At 42.6% G+C, this 24,905-nt stretch overlaps 1 protein-coding gene across 2 annotated transcripts in view; it reads right to left on the bottom strand.

Annotated features, from left to right (window-relative positions):
• Positions 1–24,905, bottom strand: part of cdh13 (cadherin 13) — a 594,061-nt gene that overhangs the window by 332,792 nt on the left and 236,364 nt on the right. For both annotated transcript variants that reach the window (XM_062961847.1, XM_062961846.1), the window contains one exon: positions 23,442–23,650. In XM_062961847.1, coding sequence (XP_062817917.1) covers positions 23,442–23,650 — 209 coding nt within the window. The remainder of the gene's footprint in view (positions 1–23,441; positions 23,651–24,905) is intronic.

Below are 24,905 nucleotides of genomic sequence, written 5' to 3'. Positions count from 1 at the left end.
TAGTTTGGGGACCCCTGGTGTAGACTCATATAATCCAGTTCAAAGCAGATAATCTGGATTATATTGCAGTGTAGATCCAAGTGGGCTGTAGACCAAATCAGGCTCAAACTCCCTTTAGAAGTCAATGTGACCATAATTCACTAGAAAACAGGATAACGCTTGGTAAGGTAGAAGACAGTATGAAAAGAGAAAGACTGCATTACAGATGGGTGAACTCAACCAAGGAAGCCACTGCCCTAAGTCTGAAAGATGAGAGTTCAGGACAAGGAGATTTGGGGGTCTCCCAGGGTCACCATCAGACAAAGTCAACTTGAAGGTATTTCGCAACAACACCTTCACATGCCTGGGGTGGTATCTTAATGGAGGAAGACTCATTTCCCATGCAGAAGCTCTCACATACTTTTCATCTTTACTTCGTGCTAGAAAACAGCTCCTATCTGAAATACTCAAGAAATACTCAAGAACAGCAGGTGTGCCTGTGTATATAGACCAGGTATGGGCAATTTTAGGCCCTCCAGGTGTTTTGGACTACCAGCTGTTAGGAATTGCTGAAGTTGTAGTTCATGCCCATGCCTGATATAAACCAAGAGTGGAGATTCTTGTTCATGCAAAAGTCAAATTGATTTTGAGTTATTCCAGTTGTAGATTAGGGCCAAAGTGAAATCTCATTGCTCCTTGAAGCTCTTCAAGCTAACCTTTGGATGGACATTTCCAGATATTAGAATAGGAATGAAACTTGGCAGAATCTGTGAAATGATGTTGTGGAAGAGATGATGGCCTTTGAGGAAGTCCAGAGGGTTAATTTTTGGCCCCAGTGGCTGGGCTTATTCATCCTTAAGCAATACTGACCAATAACCTTCCATCATTGGTTTGAAGCCCAGGTCGGGATGAAGCTCCCAACCGTTAATAGCCTAGCTTGCTGCCCACCTAAGCAGCTCGAAAACAGTTGTGGCTGTGAGTAGAGAATTCTAGGTACTGCTTAATGCAGGGGAGCCAATTTAAATTAATTTACAACACCATAAAAGTGCCAGCAGCATGCGAAGAGCAATGAGGAAGTACTACCCTGTATCTTTGCATTGTGATTCACCCTGAGTCCCCTTCGGGGTGAGAAGGGAGGAATATAAATACTGTAAATATTAAATAAAATAAATAAAATATCAACTTGACCTTCCATTAAAGATTGACCTCCTACCAGACTAGCCTTCTGCAAAATCAGACATCTTCTCTATTCTTTTCCAGAGTGTCTGGATTCCAGAGAACACTAAGCAGAGACACCATCTTCTCCTGAAGGAATCCTTCTGCGAATCCACCACGGGATGAATCCCAGGCTTCCCAGGACTTTACAAACTAGGAACTTGAGCAAACTCTCAATGGCACGTTGATACTGGAAGAGAGGTCAGTTTCCAGAGAACGTTGCCTGCATCGCTTTGGCCTTTCCGAAAAGCGAGTATCGATTTGTTCATCATCGTCCCCTCCGCTCGCCCACTTCTTTCATTTCGCCATGCTGTTCAAAAGGAATCGGTGCTGACAAGTTAATGAACTCCAGCTCCAGACACACAGATAAGCCCAGGCATTGGGTTGAGCACCTGCCGTGTCCTAATCGCTTGAGGTCTTGCTTAGGTGGACGTTCCCTGGTCACGGAGGGGCGGGAGGAGGAAAGGAAGGGAGTCAGAAACGTCTCTTTGCCGGGCTCCGGGCTCCGTCTTAAGACTCACGTGGCTGCCTATTGAGACATCCATCCTGGCTCTCTTAAGCCTCTTAGGTTCAGGCACACAAGCCTACAACTGAGGGAGAAATTGCCTAACATCCTGCAGCTTCCTTGACCCTTTCTTTCTTTCCTTTTGGAAAAAACATTTATCTTGCAAAAGTTTGTGCAACTCTGTCTTTTTGGAAGACCCCAATTATGGTTTTATGCCTTTTATTCTTATCCCGTCTTTCTCCCAATATAGTGACTCAAGGCCAGGGGTCCCCAAACTTTTTAAACAGGGGGACAGTTCACAATCCTTCGGACCGTTGGAGGGCCGGACTATAGTTGGCCACCGAGCAATTAATAATAATAATAATAATAATAATAATAATAATAATAATAATAATAACAGCAATAATAAAAAAGAGAGTTGGAAGAGACCCTTTGGGCCATTGAGTCCAATCCCCTTTTGCTTTTGTGTACTGAAAGCACAAACAAAGCACCCCTCACAGATGGCCACCCAGCCTCAATGTTAATAATAATAATAATAATAATAATAATAATAATAATAATAATAATAAAAAAGAGGGTTGGAAGCGACCCTTTGGGCCATTGAGTCCAATCCCCCTCTGCCTTTGTGTACCGAAAGCACAAGCAAAGCACCCTTAACAGATGGCCATCCAGCCTCAATGATAATAATAATAATAATAATAATAATAATAATAATAATAATAATAATAATAATGGTTGTAAGAGAAGAAGAGACCCCTTGGGTCATTTAGTCTAACCCCCTTCTGCCCTTGTGCCGTGGGGGCCGGATAAATGGCTTCCATGGGCCGCATCCGGCCCCCGGGCCTTACTTTAGGGACCCCTGCTCAAGGCAATGTAAATCCATACACATGTATGTGTTTGTGTGTGTGTCTATGAATATTAAGAATATTAAAATGTGTTACAAATTTATTCCCACCTTAAAATCCCAATCACATCCATTTTAAAAGTTCACTTTGCTAATCTACTATTACAACCTCACTGTTTTTAAATTCTATGTTTTTAATAAGTGTGTTTTTATTCTTTTTGGTTAATGTGCAAATATTACAAATGGTGCATGTTATTGTTTATTGATGCATTGTATATTGTTATTGTTTTGTATCTGATATTTCTGTGAGCCGCCCCAAGTACCCTCCAGGGGAGATGGTGGCGGGATACAAATAAAATTATTATTATTATTATTATTATTATTATTATTATTATTATTATTATTATTATTATTATTATTTTATGACACAGCAAACAAGATAGATATGCTGGATTTCGTATCACAAAATCACAAGTCGAACACTTCCCAAGTGTCTAGGACTGTGTGATGTATTTTCGGATGATGTGTGCAGATCCCAATAGGGTGGCCTTTTGCAGCTGGCAGATTGTAATTTTGTCAATGTCTATTGTTTCCAAATGCCGGCTGAGATCTTTTGGCACGGCACCCAATGTGCCCATCACCACCGGGACCACCTGTACTGGTTTCTGCCAGAGTCTTTGAAGTTCAATCTTGAGGTCCTGAGAGCGGCTGAGTTTTTCCTGTTGTTTTTCGTCAATGCGACTGTCACCTGGGATGGCGACATCAATGATCCAAACCTATTATTATTATTATTATTATTATTATTATTATTATTATTATTATTATTATTAAAGTCCCATTCCCATCACTGCATTACGGCAGGGAAATGTGACCAGGGAGGGAGCCATTCCGATCTCTCCAGGTAATTTCGTTACCTTTGGGGGCACGTAACGGGATGCCCCCCCCCCCCGAAAATCCGAACGAATTTCTGGAACATTCCCTTTGCTTTGCTCTCACGTCACGCTTTCAAAGAGTGCTCCTTGCTTCCACTCCGCAACCTGGTCGAGCCCCTTCTTGGCGAACTCCCTGCGCTGTTGAACGCATTTCCTCTGCCAAGAAGAGGGAGAAGGAGCCGTGCTGTGATGGCCCGACAAAAGCAGCCATTCCCCCCTGTAGCCTACTAGGCAAGCTGTTGCGTTTGCAATTCAGGGAAACACAGCTGTGATAACTAATCAAGAGTTATCCCTTTGTGCTTATTACAGCCTCTTAATTAGAACGAAGTCTAGAGTAGAGGCGTAGGCACGCGTTTGGAGGAATGCCTCTCTCCGGTGGGCCGGTCGTGAGCACACCAAAGGCTCGGATTAGTTTGTAGCACCCCATCATTCTGCCTCATTCCCTAACAGAGAAATGTAATAAAGTAAAAATCTGTTTACGTTTTAGACCCGCTCTCTACCCTTCCTCCCACTTTTCTCTTTTTGCGAGACCACAATATCCCAGCCAGGCCTTTCATAACACTGACGTCCGAAGAAGCATTGGAGCCAGTTTGACAGCCCTGACTCTGTTCTCTCCAGAACACATTTAATTCAAAAGTTACTTTGACCAGCTACTACTACTACTACATCATCATCATCATCATCATCATCATCATCATCATCATCATCATCATCATCATCATGGGGCCTTAGATGACCATTGTTCACAATGCTTTCATCCATCCAATTCTTCAAATTCTTCAACGAATTCCTGGGAGAACGGATGAGTTTAACATACACTATTTCTTGGAAGATCAGAATCCAATGGTCACAGTTAATAATGGACAGATTTTGCGCCAAAAATGACACCATAAACTTAGGGGAATCTTTTATCTGTATTTGGTAAATTGTAGGAGTGATAAGGAAATATTTATTTATCTATTTTCAGCATTTATATTCCGCCCTTCTCACCCCGAAGGGGACTCAGAGCGGACCACAACACACACATACACGGCAAACATTCAATGCCGTTGGACATACATAACAGACAGATAAGAGGTACATCGGCATTTTTCCCAACTTCGGCGCATGGAAGTTATGCTCGATTCTGGCCACAGGGGGTGCTGTTGCTCCATCTGCTATGACGACGAGCACTTTGATCACAGAATTGTTCCTCCTTGTTCTTTGATCGCTAGCATTTTTATGGTGCTGTAAAATACCTCCCTGCTTTAAGTGGTGCCTAATTTCTCTACTTACAACTCAGCTGTTTTCAAACTGCTTAGGTGGACAGTGAGCTGGGGTGACGACCGGGTGCTCACTCCGACTCGGGTTTCAAACTACCAACCTTCCAGTTGACAATGATCTCTTGCTGATGGTGATTAATCAGCCATGCTAAAGCCCAAACTATATATATGAAGTATATATTCAGTTTTATCATATTTATCTACTGCATTGTTATAAGTTTCTTATTTTAATTTACTACATAAATTAATCAAGTCTTAACAAGCATTGTTGTTTAGTTTGGTATTGTGATATGGCCTAAGGGCTAATCAATAGACTTGCAATTCGGCCAAAAGGCAACCCGTTTCAGGTTCTATTGCCAGCTGGCTCCTCATTCCATTTACCAGGAAGTTACTCGAAAGGGGAGGGGTGTTTCAGTATTCATTCGGAAGAGATTCAGCCCATTGGCTACAATGGGAAACTTGAAAGGCTCAATCCTCAATTCAAAGGAAGGCTGTTAGGAATTGTGGGAGTTGAAGTCCAAAACACCTGGAGAGAGGACCGAAGTTTTCCCAGGTCTGACCTAAAGCCTGGGGAAAGATGGAGTCCTCAGAGTAGCACAATCTGGAGTGGAGAAAAGCACAAAGGCCGTAGGGATGAATTGGGAAAGGCTGAAAGGCTGGAAGCTGTATGGATCTATCCATCCCCTTCAGGATTGGAGAGAAGAATGGGCTAAAATGAGGGGAGCACATGGAAAAGAAGCCTGTCTTCCCCTGATGCCTCCCAAGGAGGTGGGTGAGGACAAGTCACGTCCGTGGAACCTGGGCGAGATTGCAATGCCAAGCCGGGCCGTCGATCCCTCTTGTTTATGCGGCCATTAGTTCAAAGCCACAGACAAGCAATTTATTGGGTATGAAAAATGTCACCTATGGCACCCTGATTTGCATCCGAAAATTGATTTTTGTCACATTGGGATTTTAGGACAACCTCTTTTGGCAGCCAACGCCGCCACAAAGCATAATAAAAATAATTATGTGGCCACAAAAAGCATGTTAGGCTCACTGTAAATTTCAAGCCTCCAAAGGACAGGGCTTGGCAAGGCGTTATTGATGGGTGCTGTGGAAGAGTTACCTGGAGTAATCTTTCTCGGTGATTTAAGGGTGACAGCAGAGCTTGAGAAGTCTAACTTGCAACGGCCGAGAAGGGGCAAAGCACAACGTTCGCAGACTTTCATTAAGTCGAGCCGGGTTCCCTTGCCTTTTCGCTCCCTTCCCTTGGCACGCTGCATTGCTGTGGCTAAAAATTAATCCCAGGTCTTCTCAGCTACTGATGTCAGTGCAGATCGTATTTCCTAGCTCAGGAATATAAATCTTGGTAGGCTGGAACACTCAACCCAGACCCTTTTTGCCTCCCTGGAAAACAAAACGAGTTTCTGTACATGTGCAGTATACTATGGATGTGTTTTTTCACTTAAATAGCTCTTTATAGGGAGGACTATTGAAGCCAGAGTGGTGCCATAGTTTGAGTGTCCAGCTATGACTCTGGAGACCAAGGTCCAAAGCCCTGCTTGAAACCCACTGGATGTCCTTAGGCAAGTCACACACTTCCAGCTATAGAAAACCCCATGATAGATTCATCTTAGGGTCACCATAAAGCAAATGGAATGAAAAACACACAACAACAACAACAATAACCACAATCATTAAATGGAGGATATGCATTAGTGATGTGCACGATATTTGTTTTATCTGTTTCATTCATCTATTCATTTAGTATCGTTCATTCGGATGCACAAAACAAAAGATGCCATTTCGGATGAAACAAAGAGAAAGCTGCACAATCTCCATGCTTACTTTCGTTTTCCTTTCGCTTAGGTCTGCGTAACAATAACCCGGTACTGAAAGAGGGCTGCTTCCCCATGACAGCTGATCTATGCCAATGGGTGATAATAATAATAATATTAATAATAACAATAGTACTCTGGAGAAGAGCCAAACTTTTAAAAAGTAGGTGGCCTAAAAGGGGTCGACATGCCCCCCGTGTATGGTGATTTTCACCCCTCTAGCCCTAAAACCGAGCTGGGGGGGGGGGTGAGCCTCGAAAGCCCTCCCATTGCCACCAATGGTCTGAAAATTTTCATTTTTCGTAAGCGAGACGAAAATTATATTTGTATAGATGTCCCATTTCCGGAAACGGGGACAAATACAAAACAAATGAAACTAAACAAAACGAACAGCGATTCCATACAAATACACACCACAATGCACATCTGCATCCTTTGCAGATACAGATTCACTGACGACCAATTCATTTTGGGCACAAAGAACTGGTCCAAGGTTTATAATATTCAAACAAAAAAGTATTGGGTGAGTTTCGATTCTTAAGTTTTTGACACACTCGTCGGATATCGTGTCGTAAGTATGAATTGAACGAATTTGATACGATTTACGATAACTAATGAAAAAACTGTGCACCCCTTGCCTGTCTTTTTGGGCCGTCTTGCATCTTACATGGGATTTTTCTGCCAGGTCCCATCCCGGTCCCTGTTGCAGCTTGACGTGACACAAAGCAGTTGGGGACTTGGCATATTCCGCCGTTCAAGGACTGCAGAGAGCGGATCGGAGATATCCCAGCTCTGCTGATCTGCCTTTGGGGTTTGTGGGCGCCAAACACTGCAGAGCCCTAGCAACCCACACCTGACACAACTAATGGGAAAGCAGGCAAGAAAGCCATCCTTGGGGCAATAAACAGAGGGCGGGGACGGGAAGATCAGACTCCAAATCCCAGAACCCTGGCTAGGTTTGGAGACATCTCATTTGGCCTTCCCAACATCAGAAGAGCCTGGCTTTCCTGCCGTTATCTCCTCTCTTTCCCCATCTCTGGATGGAGCAGTTGGCATTTACAGAGTTCTCTTTCACACACGCCCCCCATTTCCCTGACATTTATTCATTTTTATTATTATTAATTAAAACACCTATATCTCCTCCACGTTACGCCATTTCCAGGCAAGGCACAATAAAGCCGGCTTGAGCAAATTGAAATAAAATCGCTCAAAATAATTTAATCAGACAAAAAAGCATATTAAACTTAAAGTTAAAAGGAGACAATGAAAATCACTGCAAACATTTCAAGCCATTTGAAACTGTGTGACACATGTGCGGATTTGGATAAAATCAATTCAAGCCCCCAAGATTTGGATAATGGAAAAACTCACAGTATCTTTTTATATGGTGATGGAAAGATCTTTAAAGGGAATGGTTTCTGCAACGGAGGTGCCAAAGGCCGGAAGGCTCTTTCTTACATGTAATTATTGGATTAGTATTACATTCACCTCCTTGAAAACATCTTCATTATTTCAGTGGGCATTTTGGAGCTGAAACAGCCCGTTCAGTAGAGTTGTGCTTTCGGGGTAAACCTTGACCCGTTTCGTATCCCGGCTTTCAGTGAGGGGCTCGAATTTGTTTTTGAGAACCGCCCAAAATCAGGAGGGCAGATATTTGTTTTTAATGAAAGATCCATTTTCTATCAGCCCATGGGGGGGGGGGGGGTATTCCCAGACTCCCTTTCTTGCCATAGGCATTTAAGCTGTTTCTACTCTAGAGGAGAGGTGCTCAGCTGCAGGCACTGCCCCAAGGAAAGGAGGCAAGTTCTGTTTCTTACTCTGGAGGAGATGCTCAGCTGCAGGCAGACTGCACGGCGCACATGCACTCTCCAAGGCAGGGGTCCTCAAACTTTTTAAGTGGAGGGCCGGTTCATGGTCCCTCAGGCTGTTGAGGGGCCGAATTATCATTTGAAAAAAAATACGAACAAATTCCTATGCACACTGCACATGTCTTATTTGTAGTGCAAAAAAACCAACAAAACAACCCAACAACAACTATTTAGTTATTTATTTCCTACATTTATATCCCACCCTCTCTCACCCCGAAGGGGACTCAGAGCAGCTTACAAGTTGTATGTATATACAATATATCAGGGGTCCCTAAACTTTTTAAATGGGACCAGTTCACGATCCTTCGGACTGTTGGAGGGCCGGACTATAGTTGGCCACCGAGCAATAATAATTAATAATAATAATAATAATAACAACAACAACAACAACAATAATAAAAAAAGAGTTTTGGAAGAGACCCCTTGGGCCATTTAGTCCTATCCCTTTCTGCCTTTGTGCACCGAAAGCACAAGCAAAGCACCCCTGACAGATGGCCACCCAGCCTCAATGATAATAATAATAAAATTAATAATAATAATAATAATAATAATAATAATAATAATAATAATAATAAAGAGGGTTGGAAGAGACCCCTTGGGCCATTGAGTCCAATCCCTTTCTGCCTTTGTGCACTGAAAGCACAACAAAGCACCCCTGACAGATGGCCACCCAGCCTCAATGTTAATAATAATAATAATAATAATAATAATAATAATAATAATAATAATAATGGTTGGAAGAGACCCCTTGGGCCATTGAGTCCAATCCCTTTCTGCCTTTGTGCACTGAAAGCACAACAAAGCACCCCTGACAGATGGCCACCCAGCCTCAATGTTAATAATAATAATAATAATAATAATAATAATAATAATAATAATAATAATAAGGGTTGTAAGAGAAGAAGAGACCCCTTGGGTCATTTAGCCCGCCAAACCCCTTATGCCCTTGTGCCGTGGGGGCCAGATAAATGGCTTCGATGGGCCCCTAGACCTTAGTTTGGGGACCCCTGCTCCAAGGCAAGGAGGCAACAGGCAAGTTCTGTTTCATACTCTAGAGGAAAGGCGCTCGACTGCAGGCAGGCTGCACATCTCACATGTACTCTGCAAGGCAAGAGGCTACTCATGAAAAGCAGGGAGGGGGCTTTCTGTTACGTGCTCCCGAAGGTAACAAAAGTAATGAAAGAATGAATGTAACAAAGGAAAATGGGTTCCGTGCCCTATGCTACCATTCAGAGCCGTTTCACTCCTGTCTTAGAGCTTGCGCCCGGGCTGTGGTGCAAGCTGGTGAGCAGCCAGCTGCAGCCAGCTGAGACCAATCACTCTGACCAAGAGGTCATGAGTTCGAGGCCAGCTCGGAACCTGCGTTTGTCTTCTGTCTTTGTCCTATGTCAAGGCATTGAATGTTTGCCTTATATGTGTAATGTGATCCACCTTACACATTCGGGGTGAGAAGGGCGGAATATAAATACTGTAAATAAATAATAAATAAATAAATGAAATCCCCTGCAAACTTCTCTCTAATCAATGTTCAGACATTTAAAGTTTACTATCATTACATCTGGCCTTCCTGCCTTTGGACAGGGTTTCTTTTCTGAAAAGACTCAAACTTTTATCCTAACAATTTATAGAAGGAACCAAGCATGGGATTGTGTCCAGCAGCGAAGCTTCGCCATATTTGGCTCTTTCTAGGCTGAGCAACGCTCCACAGTGTTCTGAGTGATGACTCTTCTTCACAGATCTTCACTTCCGAGCCAAGGAGGGAGATATTTATAACCCACAAAATGAAGAGCCAGACGTGTGGTCCATAAAACAGAATCCAAAATCCGTATTAGGGTGTTGCCTTCATTAAGCCAACCAGAAATGACAACAACTCCCAAATGAGTGCCAAGTTTTGAGGACCACCAGATGTTTTCTGGCAAATTGTTGGAGAAGGCGAGGCAGGAGGAGGAGGACAGAAAAGACAAGACAAGAAAGCAAATTAGACCTGATCTAAAAGTCCAAAGGTCTCTGTTAGACCTTTACTTTCTTTAAACATAAATGTGCTATTGTAGAATACATTAATTACAAGAAGTAAGTAAACCTTGGTGGTTGGAGAACACTTGCAAACCCATTGACCTATGGACTCTGCAAATGAATGACATTGCGGCCACACTTTGTCCCATTCCTAGACGTCTGCAATCTGGGGACTGATTTTGCAAGAGGGCATGCATCACATGATCCAACGTATCATGGGAGGAAAGAAGCATAATGATTTATAAGGCAAGAGAGTATATAGTTAGTTAGTTAGTTAGTTAGTTAGTTAGTTAGCAACCAAGTAGGAAACTCGAGGAGATTGGAGAGGCTGCGAATGGAGGGCCATGGGGAACAAGACAGCAGAACGAAGCCAAGGAAGCGGAAATTAAGCGGCGTCTACCTGCTGCCACTTCTCTTATCAAGAGTCTGCGGCCTTTACGGATATTCAGCAGAGGAGCTGTAACCTGTTGAATTTCTCCCGGAACGTCTCTGACCTATACCTTGGAGGCCCATTTAAAGGAGAGACTGAGACGGAGCCAGATGGCAGCCAATTAGGGATGTAAAATCTCCACTTATTTCATTGTTGCATGCAAGAAAGAATAGTTTCAAAAGTTCTGTCTGTCTCTACTGAGTGAGATTATAATAGTGAGCTATGGATTTTCCCTCTGAATGATAAAATGACAATCTCTGGGTATGCATGTACAGTGTTCCCTCGCTACTTTAGTATTAGTATAACTACTAAAATAAGGTATAAATTTTCGCTTTTCGCGGGTGGTCCTGGAACGTAACCCCTGAGATATATTGCACAAGATTTCTCTAGCCTAAAATGATATATTTTAATATATTGGGTTAGGAGCCCCCAGATGGCATAGTGGACTAAGTGACTGGAAGGTTGGGTTGCTGACCTGAAAGTTGCCAGGTTCGAATCCCACCTGGGGAGAGTGCGGATGAGCTCCCTCTATCAGCTCCAGCTCCATGCGGGGACATGAGAGAAGCCTTCCACAAGGATGGTAAAACATCAAAACATCCGGGCGTCCCCTGGGCAACGTCCTTGCAACTTCGGTTGCTCCTGACACGATATATATATATATATATATATATATATATATATATATATATATATATATATATGGTTTATGGTTCCCGTCCCCTTGATCAGGTCATGTAAGTGTTATTTATTGCTATAATTGTATTATTTTCCTTTGCTTAATAATGTGTTATTATGTTGCTATGTAATGTTTGTGTTGTTTTTATGATTGGAAACCGCCCTGAGTCCCATCCGGGAGATAGGGCGGTATATAAATAAAGTTGTTATTATTATTTTATTATGACACAGCAAACAAGATAGATATGCTGGATTTCGTATCACAAAATCACAAGTCGAACATTTCCCAAGTGTCTAGGACTGTGTGATGTATTTTCGGATGATGTGCGCATATCCCAGTAGGGTGGCCTTTTGCAGTTGGCAGATCATAATTTTGTCAATGTCTATTGTTTCCAAATGCCGGCTGAGATCTTTTGGCACGGCACCCAGTGTGCCCATCACCACTGGGACCACCTGCACTGGTTTCTGCCAGAGTCTTTGAAGTTCCATCTTGAGGTCCTGATAGCGGCTGAGTTTTTCCTGTTGTTTTTCGTCAGTGCGACTGTCACCTGGGATGGCGACATCAATGATCCAAACCTTGTTCTTTTCCACAACTGTGATGTCTGGTGTGTTGTGTTCCAGAACTTTGTCAGTCTGGATTCGGAAGTCCCACAGTATCTTTGCGTGCTCATTTTCCAATACTTTTGCAGGTTTGTGATCCCACCAGTTCTTTGCTGCTGAGAGGTGGTACTTGAGGCATAAGTTCCAATGAATCATTTGGGCCACATAGTTGTGCCTCTGTTTGTAGTCTGTCTGTGCAATTTTCTTACAGCAGCTGAGGATATGATCCATGGTTTCGTCGATTTCCTTGCACAGTCTGCATTTTGGGTCATCAGCTGATTTTTCGATCTTGGCCTGAATTGCCTTTGTCCTGATGTCTTGCTCCTGGGCTGCAAGGATCAGGCCTTCTGCCTCCTTCTTCAGGGTCCCATTTGTGAGCCAGAGCCAGGTCTTCTCCTTATTATTATTATTATTATTATTATTATTATTATTATTATTATTACTTGGAGCCCCCTTGCTCCTGGTGTTTCCATCCCATAACGATCCCACTTATGGGCTGCATTCCTCGACTTATTTACATCCCTTCGCCAACCCAGGCTATATTTATAGGCAGGCACCTAGTATTTTGATTGATTGGCTTTTCACATGTTCCTGTTATCTATTGCTGATGGACACGCTCCCTGCCAGGTCTAAGTAAGTGTCTCTTGTCAAGGGGTCGAGATTAATAGCTCCCGTCTCCTCCCATTGCATGCTTTGGGGGGGGGGGGAATGTAATCAAGACATTTATTGCAACTTCTGCTCATCCTGAAACACATTTTCAATTAATAATCCAAGTTCCAAACACGGCACAATGCTCTGTGTGCTGATGGGACAATAATTTCCAGTAACAAACTGGACTAGAATAACCCAATATATTAGATAGCCATTTTTGAAATAAAACAGGGAGGGGGGTAGACAGGGAGGATTGATTTTTCTGACGTGCAACTAAGTGAGAGCATTTTTGTTTTGGCTGCAATCCACAAATTACTTCAGTCGAAACCTTCTGCTTCCCTATTCATACTGGAAAGAGGGAACATAGTCTACTGGTCTCAATGCTGGACCAGGAGCCTCCAGACAAGGATTCGAGTCCCTACTCATTCAGCCATGAGGATGCTGGGCAAGCCACTCTGCCTTGGAGGAAGGCAAGCCTTCTTAGATAAATCTTGCAAGGAGAACCTCATGTTAGGTTTATCTTAGGATCACCATAGTTCAGAAACTGATTTATGGTGACGTCATGGGTTTCATAGGGTTTCCTACAGCGCGGAATAGCCACAAGTAGCTTTGCCAGTAGAGATGTGCTATTCAGTTAAACCCCATGACATTTTTGGTGGCCCCAATCCCGTTTTCGGGAAGCCTCCCGAATTTGGCCAGGGAAAAATCCATTTTTTGATCCAGCAGCTGTGAAGGGACACAAGGGGCCTGATTTAATTTGATTCAATTTGATTAATAAATAGCAATAAATTGATTAGGAAAATATGTCTTTAGTGTCTTAGAAATCAAGTGGAGATAGCTTTAGTGTCTTTGAGAATATGTAACACAAACGAGTTGAAAGAAGGGTTTGCCACAAACACCAAATGACAGCAATAAACAGACCATCACTTCCTTCAAAGTGCAAAAGGAATCCATTGGAGGGTCTGGGAATATCAAGGACAATAAAGCCCCGGTCGACAATTGCCTTAGATGTAAGGGTTAGAAATGTCATTTTGATGTAGTTTGATTTTGATCGATTGGGCCACATTGAGGCTTCAAAGGGCCCAGATGGTATAGATCAGGGGTCCCCAAACTAAGGCCCGGGGGCTGGATGCGGCCCTCCAAGGTCATTGACCTGGCCCCCGGCCTCAGTTTTATAATATAATATTTTTATATCAGTTTTAATAATATAATATATTGTATATACATATACTATTGATAATAATCTTATGTTATACAATATAATACTAATAGTAATACCATATAATAATATTAATTATATGTTATATATTACATATTATAGTATAGTGGTATAGTTCAATATGATGATATATAATGCTAATATTGTGTTATGCTAATAATGTAATATATTGTATGTACATACAGCTGCTCTGAGTTCCCTTCGGGGTGAGAAGGGTGGGATATAAATGTAGTAAATAAATGTAGTAAATGAATAAATAAATAATTTTTGACTTAGGCTTGGCCAAAGTCTGACATGACTTGAAGGTACACAACAACAACAACAACAACAACAACAACAACAACAATCCTAATTAACTTGACTATCTCATTGGCCAGTAGCAGGCCCACACTCTCCATTGAAATCCTAATAGGTTTATGTTGGTTAAAATTGTTTTCATTTTTAAATATTGTATTGTTCTTTCGTTGTTGTTGTTGTTGTTGTTGCACTACAAATAAGACGTGCAATATGCATAGGAATTTGTTTTTGTTTTTTTTCCAAATGATAATTCGGCCCCTCAACAGTCTGAAAGATTGTGGACCGGCCCTCTGCTTAAAAAGTTTGGGGACCCCTGGTATAGATAATATCAGTTATAACCGGACATTTGTCTTGAACTGTTTTGATAAAACATTTCATCAAAAGCACCGTGCATGAGAAAAGGCCAGATGAAAGGACAAAGAGAACAGCAAAACCCAGAGGAGTGAAATTTCCCTGGAAAATGTATAAAAACCTAACGGAGGTTGCATCCCGTGTGGCATTCTCTCTCTGTGCTGCCCGACAGTACCTTTGTTTTGCAAAATAAATGTCTGTTTGTACTAATCTCTTCTCCTCAGAATCCATTATTGAGGGAAACAGGTTTCTGAGGCTGAAAAAGGGAGCCTAGCCTCAACAGCTGGAAGATCCATTTTCGCTTTGGGAAGATCCGGCCCATTGGTGGCATTGTGGGAACTTCCCAGGCTCCCTTCCCATCATTTGCAGGGCATCAGTCTGAATAAACCATATTTTCTGGGTCCCTTCCTCGAATATCCTTCATCTAGACCTGGGTTAAGGCACCAGGCTTAAGAAACCACTTTTTCTGGAGTCGTCTCCCCTCAAACCCTTCAACTAGACCTGGAAAGGAATGGAATTCTCTCCGTGGGGACTCACGGGAGCCAGGTTATCTCCTCCCTTCAGTAAACCACCTCAATATTTAAACAAACACTCCCCAAATGCCCTTTCACAGCCCATAAAGGAAATTGCCAAAGGAAAAGGTTGGAAATGAGTCCAAAGGTAAATGCTAAGAGCAGCAAAGGCACTAAGATAGTGCTGGGCCCATAACCATTCTCAATGGCTATGGGCCCAGCAACGAATTAATGTTACTGATACTGACTAAATGTCAACAGATAGATGGAACACGGAGCATGTGAGTGGCTTTTTCTTCTGATTTGGCTCAGGCAGGCAGCAGTGCTCACGGCCTCACACGGAAAGCCACGCATGAGCTCTCTTCACTCCACGTGTGGCTGAAACAAACCAAGGGCAGCCATTTTAGGCAGCTGCGTAGCCTGTTAAGCTCGGGGAAAAATGGCAGAGAAGTCCATGCCATTGTGGCTGGCTGGAACAGACAAAAGAGCCGTAGTCCGTTTTGAAAAACAAATCCATGCACAACCCTATTTTCCAGCTCCTTCTTCTAAAATATAGTCTCCAGAACTTGGTGTTGAGTAGAGTTCTCCCATCCATGTACTAACCAGGGTTGACCCTGTGTAGCTTCCCAGACCATTCAGAATCTGGTGCCTTCAGAGTCTTTACTTGCAAGCAACACCAAAAAATGCAAATTGTTGTTCTCATTCTAGCAAATGTCTGGGAACTTGATTTCCTAAGACATTCGAATCGGTATATTTTGGAGGCTGGGTTCCTCCAAAATGCTCACGAAATCCCAATCAGAAAACCTGCCCCCAAATGCTCTGCAAATGGGACGGAGGACGTGGATGCCATTTGCTGTGAGCCATATGGAGCCAGGACGTGATGTCAAGTGGGACTTCCCTACTAAGCCAAGGCTCCACGGCAGCTGCTCATCCTGCATTTCCTTCTCTGTGGGTCTTGCAAATGTGTAGCTCTTGGCCGTACATGTGACAAACAGCCACAAAAGAGCTCTGAGAGAGCTTCTCCGAGGTGTCAACAGATTGTTCCTGTGCCAGGCAGAACAACAACAACCCTCTTTTTAAAGGGCATATGAACCAGAGTTTTCCGAAGAAAGGATGTTGTAAGTCTGCTTGTCTTTCAGAACGGGAGTGGAGTGCTTTAGCCTGCAAACAAACAGCAGGGGTGCATGCAAAATGCATAATCCAGCTGGAGAAAAATATCCTATTTCTTATCTTTGGAAAAAAGAGACCCTGTGAGGTGCCAAGTTTTGAAGTATCTCGTGAAGGAAACTTGGCCATTTAGATGGTTGCATACATAATTTGGTACCGGCGTTTACGGGATCTCCCACTCTCTTCATTCCCAGGTCATGCCACAACCAGGTAACCAATCAGCCGCTCATTGTGCAAGGACCTGCGTTCATGAATATTCAACAGCCCTCCACTGTGATTAGGAGCTATTGTTTAAAACACTTCTGCTGCTACCGAGTTAAGCATTACAACCCAGTGTGATTGGCAAGGCAAAAACACAATCCCTTTTAAACACCTACAAGAAAAAGTGATATCATGCTGGGATCTTATGCTATCAGTCCTCAAGGAGGCAAAATACTCTGCAGGCGAGATCCAGGACTAGTTAAAAAGAATTAGCATCTGTCAGGATTTCTTTGCTTTGGATGCTGCGTGCGTACCCACACTGAAGCCATGACTCATTCCAGATTAACTATAATGCAAAGGGAGGAAAATTGGGAAACAGACTGAAGTTTCTACCAAAGTTTCTTCCTGAATAGATGGTTCCAGCTGCAGGAGTATTGAAAGCACTATATATTTTATACATATGTCAAAAATCATAATGGGGAGCAGATTCTTGAACTGGGCCCTTAGAGATTCTCATGGCTCCTCAGATGTTGTTGGATCCTGGATTCCACCAGGTTTAGTCATTATATCCAATCTTGAGAGATATATGGAGGTCCACCACCATCTGAAGGACCTCAATGTCTTTATCATCATCATTATCATTCTGCTCACTAAATCTGCTGATGTAGTCTGCAGATCTCAGGAGGTCCTGGTCCATCTGAAGGACCTCAATGTCATTATCGTCATCATCATCATTATTATTATCATCCTGCTCACTAAATCTGCTGATGTAGATTGGCTGTTTGGTTGTGCATTTAATTAAATCAGATCTAATTTGCCAAATAGTCACTGTTGAATGTTTTTTATGTTGAATGTTTTTATATTGTGGAATGATATTTTAAATTGTAAGTCGCTCGGAGCACTCTGGTGGAGAGCAACTAATTAAGAAATAAAGTGAAGTGAAGTGAAAATTAATGTAGTCTACAGATCTCAGGAGGTCCTGGTCCATCTGAAGGACCTCAATGTCCTTCAGATGGACCTGGACCTCCTGAGATCTGCAGACTACATCAGCGGATCTAGTGAACAGAATGATAATAATAACAATTATGATGACAATGATGTTGAGGATTGGTTTCATGTTCAACTGGGTGCTAATCATAGAATCATAGAGTTGGAAGAGAGTTGGAAGAGACCTCATGGGCCACCCAGTCCAACCCGTGCCAAGAAGCAGGAAAATCGCATTCTAACCACCCACGACAGATGGCCATCCAGCCTCTGCTTAAAATCCTCCAAAGAAGGAGCCTCCAACACAATGACTGGACTAAACTCTTCAGGAACCAGGATCTGATGTTTCATGGTCTGACACTTGTTCTTGGGCCTCCACTTTTGAGGAGCTCTGCTTAGAGATATCCTTGTTAGGTCCAAGGGCAATTTGGAAGCACTTTGGTGCAAATTTATTTGGGGTCCAGTTCATGGAAATCCATACAAATGCACCAGAGATTATAATATCCAGGGCATTGAAGGACTATGTGGGTACATGGCTGAAGGTAGCCTCCAACATGACTGGAGATAATAGCCACAAATTGCGACAAAATGGCAATGTATTTAATATATGGATGGAGTTAGAGAGCCATATACTAACAAGAAAGGAATAACACGATGGAACAAAATAATATCATTTACCTACCCAAACACCTGTTTTACACATAATGTTGACGTTCACCTGGTTGCTACCATAATGCTTCATCAGGCTCTTAAAGGAATTATTTGCATGTTCTTAAAAAGGGCCTCATTTCACATTTCAGATGTGATCCAGAATGCATTTGAGGCCCATCTTGATTCCTCAAAGCTATTGGGAATGTGTCATCTTCTTTCTGAGAAAGGCTTGTAACCCACAGTATGCACCAGACCCACATTTTGAAGCTCTGCAGAACAAAGTCAAGCGCATCAAATCCTTTATTGTTTCAAAGTGACTTGCTCACAGAAAAAAAGGTTTCTCAGGATTGATAGATATTTCTCCATTTTCATTTACATTCCAGAGATGTATTGACAGGTAGAAAGAGAAGACAGATGCTTCTGAGAAATCTCTTTCAGAGAGAATGAAAGCAACTTTCTTAAGGGGGAAAAAAGCGAGCAATCATTTTATTTTCTAATAGGCACCGTGACCTCCCCGCCCGTGCCAGAATGATCTGCTCTGTCATTTCAAATGAGAGGGTTGATCTTCATTTGTGTTATTTGTGGGAATCCTTTGTGTGCGGACAAGAAATGTAGGCACACTTTTCACGTCGGTCTGCTATGACTCATTTATATTTCATTCCTGCAGAACACCATTAAAGCTTCGGCTTTCCCCAGAGCTTGCAAGTTACTTCTGAACTTTGAGCTGCTCCATACTGAGCCAAGTTACTTTTTTTAACTGAAACTTCACCACACAAATAGTTTTATCATCGTGGGCTGGGTTTTAGCACAGCAGATTAACCACCAGCTGCAATACATCATACCAATCCAAAGGTTGGCAGTTTGAAGCCCGGTGGGGGTGGGCACCTGACCTTCAGCCCAGCTCACTGCCCACCTAGCAGATCGGAAACAACGGTGAGTAGATAAATAGGTACAGCTTAAGCGGGGAGGTATTTTAATGGCACCAGAAAAATGACAGTGATCAAAAAAGCGGAGGCAGTCTGTGAACAGGGCTCTTCAACATAGAGGATGGAGCTACTGCACCCCCCAGAATCGCACACAACCTCCAGGACGCCAAAGATGGGAAATGCTTATACACCTCTATCTGTTGTCTATCCTGTCTGTGTATAACGGCATTGAATGTTTGCCATATATTTGTTCTGTGATCCACCCTGAGTCCCCTTCAGGGTGAGAAAGGTGGAATATCAATGCTGTAAATAAATAAATAAATAAAATTGTGGACACTAAATGACTACAAAACAGGGTGATAGACATACACAAACTGGTCTACTAATTGCTGATCTGAAATCTGTAAATTTGTACTCAACAAGTAGACATGAAGGTGCCTCATTGGTCTATCTACTTTAGCAGCATTTTGATGGGTTGATGCACCTTAGACATTGCAATAAAATGGCCAACGCTTGGAAAAGTTATGAGCTACTAGTTACCAGTCACAGACAAGATATGAAAGTTTGAGTCGTTAAAAAAGGTCACCTTTTCGAGATTGAATTCAGAGCATTTTCCCATCTGGTGAAGCATCGACATCAACCAATTAATCACTTTGTTTATATCCCATCTTTTCCCCAACAGTGGGACTCATGGTGTTGATATAAAGACAGAACAATACAACCACATTTAGCTAAGAACATCCAATCATGCATTTCCAAACTACAAAAGCACTGGATTCCCCATTTCAACCATTTCCACTTTCTGACAGCACCCTGGTCCCTAATTTGTTGAATGAGTCATTTGTTGTTTATCGGTTCGATGCCATAACTTCATCTTCTTGGATGGAAGAAAGGTACGAGAAATTCTCCACCAGAGAATGTTAATCCACTTTCTTGAACCACGACCACAAGCACCCACTAGCAAATAATTTCAGGTACCACATCAATCTACAAATCACATGATTCCATTGAATGCAGCCATAATAGCTAAAATGATATCAAATTGCCACAGATGTATACTGTAGCTACTCTCACCTTCTCAAACCAAAAGCAATTCCCTCCTCTTGTTCTTTCCACCTTTTGCCATCCGCATGCAAGTTCATTCCACCAAACATTCCACAGTTGTCATTCAGACTTTGTACACACACTTTATTTAGCCACATAATTCAGACATATAAATACCAGAGTTATTCAAACTGAACCGCACCAGCCATGGGCTTTTGCGCCGGTTGGGGCTCTCCAACCCCCATTGATACACAATCCCGGAGAGACTGCAAAGCCCGGAGGTTCATCAAATACAACTTCAGCAGGAATGGGATAATTCTCTTTGAAACTCATGCTGTGAGAAATTTGTTTTCATCCCGAGCACCAGATATGCAATTTTTGAAGAGTGCTGCAGAAGCAACTTCAGATAACAAAAAATCGAAGCGTGTTATTTCTGCATCATAGGCAGCTCTCCATAAGCCAAGGTGCTCCAAGCGTAACCTGTTGGGAAACCCTCCAGGAATGTGGGAAGAACAAAAAATGCACAGCTCGCTCTTGAGTCAACCGTAGGCAGAAGAACACCAGGGCTGCTTTGGGGACATAGCGGATCAAGGCACACAAAAGTGCCACTCATGGAGAAGAACTCAGAGAGCCGCAAAAGCATTAGACTATATATTCCAGAACATTGAAATACATGTGGATACCAAAACCTATGGATGCTCCAGACACAGTGGCATAACAAAGTGGTGTTCCTTCTACAAAATGACAAAAATAAAGGATTTTATATAAAAATTAGCTGTGCCCGGCCACGCGTTGCTGTGGCTAGGACTTTATTTTTCTTTTCTTTTTGTTGTATGAACCTAGAGGCGTGGATGAGAGGTTGTGCTGTCAATTTTCAAGGTTGTGGGGCGTTTAGTTTATTTGTTTTGTCCGGTGCCGGGATTCCATTACCCTTTTATATATATATAGATACATATTTCAAGCTGTGGGTGATGGAAGCCATGGATGGATATTCCACGGGTAAATTGGGCCAACTGTACGTCCTTCGACAGATATGGTAGCCGTGATGATCACTTGAAGGGTAGATATGGACTTCGGGGGCATAAAGTGAAGTCTCCATTTAAAAAGGTGGTTCCACCTCATTCTCCACACACCTGACCTCTTCTCTATCAGAAAAAAACCTGGCTAAATAAGTGAAACTGAAACCAGAGGAGATACAACATCTCATCCTAGTTGTGTTGGGACCACAAGCGAGACCCACCAGGGCAGATGTTGGGTCCCATTCCCTCTGCAGTTTCAATGATCTCAGATGTCTTCCTCTAGAGCCAGCCACTGAAATATTATTGGATATTACCACCTGTCATTTTCAAACATGCTACAATTTTGTGTCTCTGTATGGGTTTTTAAAAATTGGAACAATTAATGATGGGATTTCACAGATGCAGACTGCATCACTACTCCAAAAAGGAGGAAAAGTTGGTGAGGAAACATTTAAAGCCTGCTTACACCCTCATTATTAAGCCAAGGTTTGGCTAAATCTACAGACAGCGTACTACACTGCCTACCAGCATATGCTTACTCCTAACCTTCCTATATTAGACTAACAAGCTTAGGTTCCAAACAGAGCTATTCTTAGCCAAGTTTCATCTCATCCACAGACGGAGATGTACCGCTTTTCTCACACTGACACGTTTGGGCTGCATAGCGAAATAACAGTGGCTGAGTTTGTCATTTAATGAAATGTTTGAATACCCAGACTCAGTGGAAAGCTCTACGTTTCGAACCAGATCGGAATGAATATGAGTTTTTCTGCATTTTCCATAGAATAGGTCTGGCAGTAACTTGAAAGCCATGTTGCCTGAACTGAAGGAGTGGAGTACCGATTAGCCTCTAATAAACAGACATGAAAGCATTATGTCTCCCCTGAAATTTTTGCTTCCTATGAAAGCGTGTTGACCTATGAAGCTGAGAATTTCCCATGAGAAAATCAGTTCATCTTCGCTGGGCTCCTTATCTGAAAAGGATAGTTCCAACTTTCATGACTGGCCTCGAAGGCCTTGGGGTTCAGAGGCAATTGCATTCTCAGGCCTATCTGTGCCTGTCTCTCTGTCTAAAGCAGTTTCACTTTCTGGCTCTGCATGGGAATGAATCCCACGAAAGCCCACAATCCCATCTGACTCTAAGTCATCAGTGAACCCATCAGCCCCTGCCTACTGTGACTGCTACTGGTCTGTAACAGAATCGATGATGTATTGGGAAACCCACTGAATGACCTTAGCCAAATCAGACTCTCTCAGCCTCAGAGGAAGGCAATGACAACCCACTTCTGAAGTCACACTGTGAACAAATCCAAGGATAGAATGACCAAGGAACACAGCAACAAATCCCTCCCAAAGGTCTGGACCTTAAAACAATAGACCTCATTACACGTCTTTCCAATTTACCCAATTGCAACGAAGCTTAAAGGTTGTATCAAAACAGACAAGACAGAGACGGAGTTTGGAAAGTTTGCTCAGCCTTCCCTTTAAAGCCAAATTACCCTTAAATGGGAGATTTAAGACAAACTACTGCGGCTGCTGGAAATGTGATGGAACCGCAGCCTGGCAGAGGAACTAAATAGAGGAGAGAGACAATGGATCACTCATCCTTTATAACCTCCTCATTATGGCTCCTTTGTAGTTCTAAATTATAGGTCTGTAAAGGTACCTGGCTTAATTGTCTTGTAAGTCACTGTCATGCCTGCCTCTTTGCGAAATGTCGCGGTGCAGGAATGAAGGCTGGCTCCGCTGTTCCTTTGTTATTCCCGTGCATGAGCAGCAAACATTTCAATCAGTTTGGAAAAGCACCCCGGTTCTCCCCACCTCCTCCTTTGTGTGCCAAACAAATTCCCACTGAAATTGCAAAGGTGAAAATAAAAAGGAGTTTGGTGTGGAAGCAGCAGAAACACAAAAAGGTGTCTGCTTGGAAGAACCTCAAAAGACACATTGTGGGACATGGTTGGGTGGCTTTGGAGAAGGTAGTGAGTGAACGGCGCAGGTTGCGATCCGTGGTTTTCAACTCATAATTAAACGGTTCCAAGAAAAATGTGCATTGTGCGCGTAGGATGTGGGTACAATTGAAACATGACACTTATGTGGTCCGAATGCTCTTCTCCCTGTCAAGAGGCAACCGTGTCAGTCCTTCAGAAACATGAAATGGGTCAGAAATCTGCTTCTTTCGCTTTGCAACGGCTAAGCCGCCTCGCCGTCTCAGAGAAGCGCCCAACTGCCCTGTATCCTCTCCAGGAACGTTTGATCTCCATTTGTCTCCAGCTTACCTTTAAAGAAGCGTGTTTCTCTTTTCTGCCGACAATCAATACCTCTGCCGTATCTTCGGCGCGCGCTGACCGGGCGTGGATAAATAAGGCTGTGCCGGCTTCTGATAAATTTCTCAATGCAACTAAAGCCCCGTCGGGTTCCACTTTGAAGTCTGGGTTGGAAACTTTGAAGTTCAATCTGTGATTTCCTTGGCAGTCGTCAAATATCACTGCAGGTGGAGGGAGGGGGGAGAAGGAAAGGGGAAAAACAGCAACAATGAGTTTTCATTTAGTATCCCATATCTTCAGGGAAGGCATTCAAAGGGCTAGAGATTAAGGCGAGTTTTCAAAACTAACCACGGTCTTAGTTCACAAAATTAGTAAGAACTAGCTTTGCCCAGCCACGCGTTGCTGTGGCTTATGCTTTCAGAGTGTTGTTCTTTATTTACTGTCCTGATTTTAGAAATGATATTGTTCTGTATTATTATATCACAGTAATTATTACATATTATATTTATAATCTTATATTATCTGCTTAGAACTGGATTATATGAGGCCCCTTCTACACAGCTGTATAAAATGCACACTGAAGTAGATTATATGGCAGTGTGGAGTCAAGATAATCCAGTTCAAAGCAGATAATATAAGATTATAAATGGGTTATATAGCTGTGTGGAAGGGCCTTGAGTCTACACTGCCATATACTGTAATCCAGTTAAAATCTGATAATCTGTATTTTATAGGCAGTGTGGAAGAGGCCTAAGTGAGGCCTAACTCTGCCTGTCCCCTGGGCTGAGTGGGTTGCTAGGAGACCAAGTGGGCGGAGCTTAGCCTTCTAACTTCGGGGGAGATGGAGGCGGGATACAAATAAACTTATTATTATTATTATTATTATTATTATTATTATTATTATTAACTGGCAGCAATTGGATAAAAACAATTATTCTTCTCCCTCTAATTAGGACTTAATTTTTCTTTTCTTTTTGTTGTACGAACGTAGAGGCATGGATGAGGGGTTGTGCTGCCAAGTTAAGTGTTTCTGGGATGTGTAGTTTTGTTGTTTTGTTCTAGGTCGAAATTTCATTACCCTTTTATATATATAGATTGTCCAAAGGATGACGGTCATGTGAAGTTAAGGTCCATGCTGTTGCTCCCTAGCCCAGGAAGGAATACCTTTTCGCCCAGCACCACAACATCTACATCATATTTACAAAAGGCACATACAAAAGGAAAATGGGCATTTCCCAAAAAGCAGTAGAAAAGGTGCTATGGAATAGCAATAGTCCAAAAATACAACGATCGATACTCCAAGGTAGCAAGGTATATGAATTCCATCCATAAGCATGAAAACGGGAACTTTTCCAAGGCAAAACTATTACATGAACCAAGGCAAACCTGAGAACTAAGCATGAACTTCATATTAATGCAACGTTGTCTGCTCTGAAGAGACCAGGAAAATATCACCCAAACCTGACCAAGAAGCCA

This window comes from Anolis carolinensis, unplaced genomic scaffold, assembly GCF_035594765.1.
Source record: "Anolis carolinensis isolate JA03-04 unplaced genomic scaffold, rAnoCar3.1.pri scaffold_9, whole genome shotgun sequence".
Classification (NCBI taxonomy): Eukaryota; Metazoa; Chordata; class Lepidosauria; order Squamata; family Dactyloidae; genus Anolis; species Anolis carolinensis.
This window is presented reverse-complemented; position numbering and strand designations above follow the sequence as displayed.